The sequence below is a fragment of the Chanodichthys erythropterus genome, chromosome 3 (assembly GCF_024489055.1).
Source record: "Chanodichthys erythropterus isolate Z2021 chromosome 3, ASM2448905v1, whole genome shotgun sequence".
Classification (NCBI taxonomy): Eukaryota; Metazoa; Chordata; class Actinopteri; order Cypriniformes; family Xenocyprididae; genus Chanodichthys; species Chanodichthys erythropterus.
The window spans coordinates 2,084,838-2,095,880 of record NC_090223.1 but is presented as its reverse complement, the minus strand read 5'-3'; the positions used below and the strand labels follow the sequence as shown (position 1 = coordinate 2,095,880).

Sequence of the window (11,043 nt, the reverse complement as noted above, 5' to 3'; positions counted from 1 at the left end):
AAACTTTAAAATGCTCCAAATGGAGCAGTATGGAGCGAGAAATGACAACATTGCCAATTTCACATGCGTCAAACCTAATTCACGTGTGCAAAAAAATATATATACATTCACAAAAAGTAATTCACATATGCAAAGTAAAATTATTTATTCATTAAATACAATTCACAAATGCAAAACACAATTCATAGATATACGACACAAAAGTTTTGAATGTTTGAAACTCATGAGTTTATCCTCACATTCGCGTTTGAATCAACTTTTTGTTGAGAGTCTTGATAGAGCTTTGCTTCCTCCAACCTTGTGTCAAGGACTTATTACCCTAATTGTGAAACCGAATTAAGACCCTAGCCGGTGGCCAATTACGTTGCTAAATAATGATTATAAAATAATAGCTTTGATTATGTCAAAAAGACTGAAATGTGTTTCAAATAATCTGACTTTTTTTTTTTTAAAGGCATATTTTTTTATAATATACATCTGGTCTTAGATATGTTAGATTATTCTGATTTTATTTCTAATGAATTTTTTATACTTTTCTTGGACTTTAACAAAGCTTTTGACTCCTTAGAACTTTCGCAGATCTGTCAAAATGCCTTATACCAATGGCAATAGCTCTATAAATCTCAGCAGTGGCACTTCTCCTAGATTTTCTCTGAATCGTGGGGTCAGACAGGGATGCCCAATCTCTCCATATTTATTTCTGATAGCTACACTGCTTCTAAATTCACATATTAGGAAAAGCCCTTTAAAAGGAATCCCCATTGCTGACACTGAAGTGATATTAAGTCAGTTAGCTGATGATACTGCCTTGTTTCTGAAGGATGTCTCTCAAGAAGCATTAAAAACTCTCAAGCCCTTTTCCAAAGCCTCGGACCTTCTGCTCAATATCAGTAAATGTGAGTTTCTTCCAGTGGGTAAATGCTTGGAGTCCTCAATCTGCAACATTCCTATAAGAGAAAGTGTCACCTATTTGGGGATTAAAACTATTAAAGATAATAAGACTAGGTGCCACTCCAATTTTACTCCAATTATTGATAAGACACATAAGGTATTGAATAACTATCGCTCAGAGACAGAGTTCTGCTCACTAAAGCAGAAGGCATTTCTCGTTTAGCGTATACTGCCCAGTCAAACAAACACACATGTAAATAATTGACAGTATGTTGACTAAATTTTTATGGAAAAACAAAGTTCATTATATTAAGAAATCAGTCATATTAAATTCATACGATAAAGGTGGCCTACATTTTATTGATTTTGGCTCTCTAAATAACACTTTTAAAATAAACTGGCTCAGACAGTATTTCCGAAACCCATCATCTGTCTGGAATGTAATACGCCAATATATTTTCTCTCACTTGGGTGGCATTGAATTCCTTTTAATGTGCAACTAAAAAAGTGAAAAACTTCCAATTAAGCTCTCTAAATTTGAATCAACAAGCACTTGCTGCTTGGAGTCTACAAACACAACTTTTCCCCCCAAAGGTTTTTTTTATCTGGAATAATGGAAATATCTTGTAATTATTCTAATGTCTAATTAAAACATCTGCAAATGTATAAAACTGGTATAAAAAAGTGAAACCCACAGACACCTGTTCAATAGTTCTGCATGATTCCTGGGTTCACTTTATCATCACCCTCTACCGGTGAACCATTGAAATTTCAAAAAGTTTAAGAAACAAGAAACATACAAATATACAAACACCTTCAGAAGAACATTAACATTAAGAAATAAAAGACATTTGTATGTAGAGTCAAATATCTGGAGGAAGTATTAAAAATCATTTACATACATGTGAAGAGGACACATAATAGACAAGGGACAAACAGAGAAATAAGGGGATAAATACCATACGTTTTATGGGAAAACAATACTAAGAGAGCTAATCAGAAAGGAAAAAAAAAAAAAAAAATCAATCAATAAATGAGAAAGCTGGTTAAACTTGAACATCAGAGCCACTACAAAAGAATCGTTCATATTGTTTTAGGAATCACATTTTGTATTACTAGTTAACCTAAAAGGTTTAAGAGCTCATAAATTTCTGTTAATGGATAAAAAATTTGGCAAACAAAATAAAAATAAAAAAAAAAGGGAAAAAAAGAAAATATACTGTTTAGATTTGTTGGAGTAAGTGTAATAACAAATAATATCTTTCAAATTAAAAGATTGTGTATTAATGGGGGTTTTATTTAAATGGGAGTAAAAGTTTGACCAAAACTTTTGAACTAATTCAAAAATAGAATAAATATATCAATGTTTCATCTTCATGACCACAAAATGAGCGAGTAATAAGAATATCAACATATTTTGATATTGTTTAAATACCAATGTCTTATGCAGTATTATAAAGTGGACTTCTTTAGTCTTATTAGGAATAAAATATTAATAGGCTAACAACCATGCTTTTCTCCAGTCCATATTGTCAATTAGGGCAGCCCAATGAGATCTGCCTCTAGGGCGAATTTGGTCTCTTTTCTGAAAAATCTGTCGGATGTGTTTATTATTACATTTCTTGTCATAAATGGCCCTCATGTTTCACTGTTACCTTGTCTAGCTTTGTTTTACATAACCTACTGTTTGGTGATTGTTAGTATTTATTGTCAAGTCAAGTCAATTCTTTGTTTTTGTTCATGTTTATGTTTGGTATTTTGGATCACTTTAATAAAACTGCACTTGAGTTCAAAACTACGCTCGCCTCCAGTGGACTCCCTTTACGTTACAGAAAAGAGAGAGACCGTAGAGTAATAATTATAAAATGATGTTTAACAGGTGTAACTTAGTAAGTAACGTATCATTCACAAATAAATAAATAAAAATAAAAATTAAACAAACATATTTAATCTTTTTAACACATTTATTAGCCTCCATTAAACATTTCTAATGGAAAGTCAATGAATCAAAGTAGCTTGTTTCTTCTACATTGATTCTTCACATGCTGGTTCATTTCACACACACATAGGGCTTCTTTTCATCACATTTCACTTCTTTCCAGTTGCCATCTGTTGAAAGACAGAAAAAATATAGCTGTTTTTATCATTTGTGTATTATGAAAAAACGTCTCAGGTTACGTATGTAACCATAGTTCCCTGAGAAGCAGGAAACGAGACTCTGCGTTGAACACGCAATGGGGAACGTCCACCTGACTCAGTGATTTGAAAGCCAACTATCAAAAACTCCAATCCTATTGGCCGGCAACAGCCTATGACGTCATATGGTGCGACCCGGAAGTATAAAATGCGCACCTAGGGAAGCAGTCAGTATCCATCATCTTTGAGGGACTGTTCCGCAAAATCATTTCTCCATACAGATTCTCAAATCTGCACTAAGCCATAGAGGACAGAGCTAAATGGTAGCAACGTCAACTCAAACTTGATAAAAAACAACAAGTGGCTTAGAGGAAAAACATATTTTCTCAAAGCATAAAGTTCTAGAAAGTAAGGCCTCGGACAACTGCATAACTTATCTGCGCAAAGATAAGGGCCTACCACCTGAGATAACAGTATCAGGGAGTATAAGACAGTTTACAACCTAGCTGTTAAAGGGATACTCCACCGTTTTTTCATATTAAACTATGTTATTCCCTTAACTAAGACGAGTTGATACATACCTCTCTTGTCTCAGTGCGTGCACTAAATCGCTCTGTCTTGCGGCGAAACTTTGTTAGCACTTAGCTTAGCCCAGTTCATTCAATAGGTGCCAAGCAGAGAAGCTACCAAACACCTCCACGTTTTCCCTATTTAAATACAGTTACTCGAGTAGTGTAACTCGACCTAGGACGGTGACACAAAACAAAACGTTGCGCTTTTCTAAGCGTGTAAAATGGATAACTATATTGTATGGCGGTATACCATAGCAAGTGCTCGGGAGCACTTTGACTTGGCGCAGTAATATCTTCACTCGTGAAAAGTCCTCTCACCGGCCCCCGCTCCCTCTCATTTCCGTCAATAGAACCAACGTGACTTTTACAGGAGAGGGAGCGGGGGCCGGTGAGAGGACTTTTCACGAGTTTACGTTTAGAACTGTTTTGTGTCACCGTCCTAGGTCGAGTTACACTACTCGAGTAACTGTATTTAAATAGGGAAAACATGGAGGTGTGTGGTAGCTTCTCTGCTTGGCCCCTATTGAATGAACTGGGCTAAGCTAAGTGCTAACAAAGTTTCGCCGCAAGACGGAGCGATTTAGTGCACGCACTGAGACGAGAGAGGTATGTATCAACTCGTCTTAGTTAAGGGAATAACATAGTTTAATATGAAAAAATGGTGGAGTATCCATTTAACTCTACTATTGCACCTACAAAGTCAAGGGGATAATGGGCATACAGCCTAACAACTCCCTCAGGAGGAGGCCAAAGCTAGTAATATATATCCAAACATGGGTAATATATATATATATATATAGGGTTATTAACAAATAACACAATAACCTAGCTCTAGCCTAGCCGCTAAGCTACGAGCCTATAACTAACAACAGGCACCAAACAGCCTAATAAAGCCTGTTATTCACTTCCAAATCCCATGGGAAGAGAAAGGAAGTGATGTTCACAAGCAGTAATGTCAGGCGGCCGATTAAAGCCGCCGACACACATTAACTGAAGCAGTGAGTGCCAACTCAAGCTATACTGAAAATAGCTGAGAAGCTTAAAAAAGACTAAACGGCAGCCATTTTGTGGCATGATAAAAATTCCCGGGAAGGCCAAGTAAGAGGGGCGAGGGTAGATGTACTGTACCCTTGCCAGAGAGGAGATTGATCACCGGCGTGGATTATTCTGATGCCGGTATTCAATCACCTCCCTCAGATCTTGCTTCCTCTTCCTCGTATCCCGCCGCTTTTGCGACTGACCGCAGCAGGGTACGCCCTGCCGTTTAGACGAGATGTCATCTTAAGGGGTCTTGACGGCAGGACCAGAGCTTTTAGTGACGGTGCACTGCCTGTGATGAGATAGTTCACGAACGTCTCGTTAATAGGCAGCAACGACACATACCCGTGCGGGCGCAATCCCTCCACATCAGCGAAACTTCCCCGCAGCTCCATCTGCGAGCCCCATGAGTGCAGCCGCCGCTCTGCCTCAGCACGAGCAGGGCCACACATGCACAGATGTCGACGCCCCTTCCCTCGAGAAGGGGGCCAGATAGGAACCAGGCGTTTTCATAGGGAAACGCTCACAGTTTACACAGACAGCACTCTCAAGCACTGTCAGTGCATGTTCTTCCCCCAGACAGTGAATGCATAGGTTGTGTGTGTCTTCCGGAGTCAAGAATCTTGGACACGGATCAGCACACTTCCTAAAGTGCTTACCTTTGCCCTCAGACATGATTGGATACCTTATTTCTTGTAGAAAAAGAAACATGATAGTGGCAGACACAAACAGCCCGAAAAGATGATGAGATACTGACTGCTTCCCTAGGTGCACCTTTTATACTTCCGGGTCACACCATATGACGTCATAGGCTGTCGCAGGCCAATATGATTGGAGTTTTTGATAGTTGGCTTTCGAAACACCGAGTCACGTGGACGTTCCCCATTGCATGTTCAACGCAGAGTTGAAGTTCCCTTTCGAAAGGGAACTAAATAATGTTTAGTTAGTATGGTAGACACAGAAATATTAGTATTTGATGTCTAGAAAACAATCAGCAACAATGTTTCCATGATGAATGTTCACAAAAGATTTTTAACTGTGATGAAAAAGTTATTTTCTAGCTTCTGGATTTACAGTATGACATGAAGCAGTATCTGCTAATCTTCTGATGAATGGTCTAACACAATTCAGATTGATGGATCATTTATCATGTTATTTCATGAGGATTAACAGAAATTACTTACGGACAGAGTTCATCTCAATGCAGTACTCATCTTGACGGTAAGTGGGTTGTCCAGGTGACCATATTTGATAGTTCAATTTGGTTCCATCAGTCCAGTACCAATGTCCCCACTGTGAACAGAAGAGAAAAAACAGCATTGTGTTTATGTCCACAGCTTTACATGGCTTCGTTTTATCTTTATTTATCTAAAAGATGATTCCTCATGAACCCTAACCCCACTTTAAACATGTCAGAAATCTAAACAGAAATGGACAGAAATTATTTCACAGAAAGGGTATCAGTAAAGAATATGTAAAACTATGTAAGAAAGTGTTAAATCACTCAGTTATCTCTATCAGCCACACTATTTCACATCGAGTTTCACGATACAAACACTGGAGTATGACATCATCATGGTGAGCGGTGCCTCTCATGGCTGCCAATGCACTAAACTAACTGTTCTGAGGACCAAAAATACAGGACAAAAACACATCTATGTTTTAATATGTATTATGTATTAAATGAGATTTAATGTAATGGTAAATGGCCAGAAGCACAGAAAGTATGATGAAAAAAAAAAAATTGCATACACGATAAATTTTATGGAGTCCGATCCAGGCAGGTGTTGATGCATGAGTTGTGCGTCTAATCAGGTTCTTTATGAAAATGTACTCCTCATGGCTGTGTACAGAAGCAAGGTTCCCTTTATATTTGTACAAACAGTCATACTGTAGAGGCGGAGACATGAGCAAACACAAAGAACATGTTATTTTAAATTAATAATCCAAAATCTGGGACAAATTGAAATGACTTTCCTCTGATAACTGACAGGTGTCACAGATGTTTACAGAGTTAATCCAAGAATATTCTTATGATTTTAATGTCATATCAGAAGCTGAATGCATCATACCTCGGCAAAATCCCATCTTGTAGGCTCATTATAAAACTTGAAGCATCTGCATCCATAGGCAGACCATCCTGTCTCACAGGCTGTTAAATGGCAGTTTTGTTTGTTATTATCTTGTTACTTTTAATGACCTTTCATGTAATTAAATGAATAACTTTCATTTAAAGGTACACTATGTAACTTTTGGCCCTTTACCGGTTAAAAAACAAAATGACATGCAACACTGTTTCAGTTGTGCTTTGGCTTCACATGACTGTGGAGATGAAGACGACGCTTCACAAAAGATGCTGTACAGTGAACTCTGTTAGAGAGCTACATATACAGAGAGCAGTCTATCTGGTCCTGGAATTAAATACCTCAAAAATTCCTGGTCCCACAATATTAAGTGGCCTTAACTACTATGTACCTACATCAAAAAATAAGTACAATATACTTATTGGGTTTATATTGAATTGCAAAACACGTTTTCTGCTATTGATGTGGATACGGGTATGGTTAGGGAAAGCTTTGGTGGTATGGGTAGGTTTAAGGGTAGGGGTAAGGTGTAAGGGATGGGTCAACAGTGTAATTATAAATGTAATTACAGAAATTATTTACAGATGTAATTACATGCAGGTGTTTTAAAGTATAAGTACAATGTAAAAACATGTATGTACCCAATAAGTGCATTGTATCAAATGATTAATTTAAATGTAAGTACATAGTAGTTAAGGTCACTTAATATAAAGTGGGACCAAATTCCTTAATCACTGTGTCACTTTTACAACATTTCAGATACATCAGTTCTCATCATCTCCTAAAGCCAAGCTAATGTTGGTTCTTGTTTTATTACGAGCTCTGTGGCGTTCTCTTTCTCTTTCTGTGCCACTCCCACACCAGACACGCGTCAAAGCAGCCGGAGCAACTTTTCTCTATTTACGGATGTGACGAGACACGCACAGGTGAGTGATGTATGTCAGAAAACTGTTCTGACATGTTTAAAATATGAACACTTATAATAGACTTACCATAGTGAATCAGTGAATCATGTTTTGTAAGAAGGATTGATGATGTATTGACTCATTATTTAAATTTTGTTTATTTTGAACAAAAAAAGTTACATAGTGCACCTTAAATAAACAAAGGATTTAAAATAGTTTCCAATATACTCTTTAAAACATTTTAAAGCATGCTGGAGAACATGACCATCAGGTGTTACACACACTTGTTAAGGTGGAGAACAAGTTTTGGACTTTTGTACTGTACTAGACATACACACTGACAAGAGAAGAAGTCAAGAGAAGACTTACAGTTACAATCTTTATTCTTTTCAACAGGACGCGTTTCCACTTAAAAAGAAAGAAATACACATTTTTAAAACAAAACTGCTAGCAGTAGTGCTAATACAACTACTAATACATATATACTGCAAATTATTACTGGTGTTGTATATTATTGTCAAAATTAATAATATAATATCATTCATAAGAATCAACAACTTTAGGTGATGTTATGATATAATTATTTTTGTTTTGTTATCTTAATATTATCATAATAATTAAATAATTAAATAATAATTAGAATTAAAATTACTCAGGTGCACATACTGTATTAGATCATTCCTGCTTCTGATCAGTCATTACAGAGTCCCAGATGTGCTTCAATTCATGTTAAAATAACAGTTCTGATGTGAGACGTGGAATAATAGTTTTACCTGAAGCATTCAAAGTGACCAGAAGACCGAGAGACAGATAGACAGTCCACAACGCCATCGTTTCTCAGAGAACACTGGAACTCTGCATAGATTTAAAACACAATTATACACAAATAATTATTACAAAGATTTGTATTTTTGTGACAACAACCAGTAGATCAATGTGTACAAACAATGTTTTTATATAGTTTGTACTTGGTGGATCACAGAGCCAGTGCAAGATGAGCATTTATGGTTAAAGAGCAGATTTGTTTTGTTTTTTTTAGGAAATGAACAATGGTTTCTCTAGATAAGACCCTTATTCCTCATCTGGGATCATGTAGAGCTCTTTGAAACTGCATTTAAACTGTAATTTGACCTTCAAGTCCACTATATGGAGAAAAATCCTGGAATGTTTTCCTCAAAAACTATCATTTCTTTTCAACTGAAGAAAGAAGGACATGAACATCTTGGATGACATGGGGTGAGTAAATTATCAGGAAATTTTAATTCTGAAGTGAAATAATCCTGTTCGCACACTTTGTAAGAAATTAAAAAAAAAAAGATTTTAAATTTTTATTTGAAAATAGAAAAGGTTGTACTGTTGACACACAATGAACTCAACAAACCAGCAAAGACAAGAGGGAAGGAAGCATGATATAACGGGAGCAGAGCACATGAGGAACAGCTGAACACAATCAGGCCAACGAGAACTCGACCCTTGCGCTAATTTTGAGTGGCTCAATAGCGTGATATGATATTATCTGCATTTTATTATTTATTACTATATAATAAGTGTTACGATGTGGTCAGCGGGCAAGAAACAAAACTAAACAGAGCATTGAAACAGGAAATGAAGTAAACAGAAAAGAGTGTCAAAATAAGGGTCCACATAACAGAACATAAACCTGACAATAAGCTCATTAGGCTATTGTTATGTTAGTTCCAAACCTTGAATCTCACTCGACGAGAGGCTTTCTGATGATATTTCTCCAGTATCAGCAATGCTTGCCTTTGTGTGATCTAGAGAGACTCACTCAGTGCAGTTACATTGGGACTGTCTTTGAGCAAATCATCAAAGCGTTCATTCAAAGATAGATGTAATGAAACAAGGTGTTGATTATTTTAACTTTCATCTCCACTTCACAAGGGTCAGCTGAGCTGTATTATTACCAGTTTCAATGGCATTGATTCACTGCACTGACCAACACTGATGACATTCATACAATAACATTGAATACATTCACACAGGCAATAACGTATGGAGCCCCGCACATGATCATTCACTAAACCGTGTGCACAATGTTCCCTCGTCTGAATGATTAACAGATTTACAACACACATACTGTAGAACATTGTAATGTTTAATAACATTTCATGAAAGTTAAATTTAGCATTGAAGAAAAGTAGATTTGTGTTATGCTGTCAATAATAGTTCTTAGACAGAAAATCTGAATTGGCAAAAATCAGCACTGGCAGGTCACACTTACAAAAAAACATCTCAATCGGCCAAGATTATTGCAATCTGTGCATCTAATTAATCCATAACTGCTTCTCAATCAAAACATAAGAAGTAAAAAAGTCTGTAAAAAATGTAAGAAATATTTTCAATTGTCTCTAATCACGCAGATTTGTACTTTATATCCAATGACAGTTATGGTGTTACTGCTTCACTCCAGCAGCTAATGCAATCCACGGGAATAAACGATATGAAGAAAAACAAACTCTTAAACTGTGAAACATTGGTCAAAGTTCACAAAAACAGTGATTACATCCTTTAACCTTCTCGAACACGACTCAACACACACTTCTACGAGCAACAGCCTCAACACCCGTCAAAAATAAAAGTCTTCCAAAAATAATCACTTTTCAAAATGAATTAATCATGTTCTGCTTGATCATCGATGAGGTGTATCCTCCAACATTAGCTACTGTTGAATGCATTAAACATGTTAAGCGCTTCTGCATTGAGCATTTTAGCATCATTAATTCACTGAACAACATAAAACATAATCTACATTCTGAATAACCAAATAAAAATAAATAAAAACTAAAAACTATAAAAACAATACAAAATGAAAACTAAAAACTAAGCTCTGTTCTGGGAATGTTCCAACAGAACTAACATTCCCAGAATGCCCCATGAATCAAAAATGACTAAATGGGTTTTAGTCGGCTAAAAGTGAAATAAATGTAAATGTAGAAAAGTCAAACCTCAGGAAATATGCTCCGAACAGCAAACTGAGTGTTTCTGCTGGATAGTATATCAGAGATGTGTCTTTTCTTGAACTCTTGATGTATTATTTTTCCACTATATTGTGGGCTTAAATAAGTGTACTCATGTTACGTAAGGTGCGTGTCAGCCAATCAGAAAGGATCTGCATGTTACTGAGATGTCTCTAAATCACATGACTCTCAGAAAAAACACCACAGAAGTAATTACCACAATTGTTCAAAGCCATGTATTTCATCTTTCAGTTGTCTGTTTTAATCATTATCTAATGATTTCCAAAAGTATCATTGTGTAATGATTTTACTTGTTGAGGCATATGACTATTAACTAATTGTTAAGTAATAAGTAATATTAGTAGGAATATCAACCATAATCATAACCACAATGATAAATTACTTAATAATGAGCTGGAAGCTGAAATACATGTCTTTG

The 11,043-nt window shown here is 36.2% G+C and overlaps 1 protein-coding gene across 1 annotated transcript; it reads right to left on the bottom strand.

The window, feature by feature from the left end:
- Positions 1 to 2,863: 2,863 nt before the first annotated feature.
- Positions 2,864 to 10,661, bottom strand: LOC137016536 (snaclec coagulation factor IX/factor X-binding protein subunit B-like). Its single transcript, XM_067380806.1, has 7 exons — positions 10,593 to 10,661; positions 8,400 to 8,481; positions 7,996 to 8,034; positions 6,710 to 6,789; positions 6,390 to 6,527; positions 5,822 to 5,930; positions 2,864 to 3,000 (listed from the first exon to the last, which is right to left on the bottom strand). The coding sequence occupies exons 2-7, from the start codon at positions 8,455 to 8,457 to the stop codon at positions 2,942 to 2,944; spliced, it is 483 nt and encodes a 160-aa protein (XP_067236907.1). The 5' UTR covers positions 8,458 to 8,481; positions 10,593 to 10,661; the 3' UTR covers positions 2,864 to 2,941.
- Positions 10,662 to 11,043: the final 382 nt, after the last annotated feature.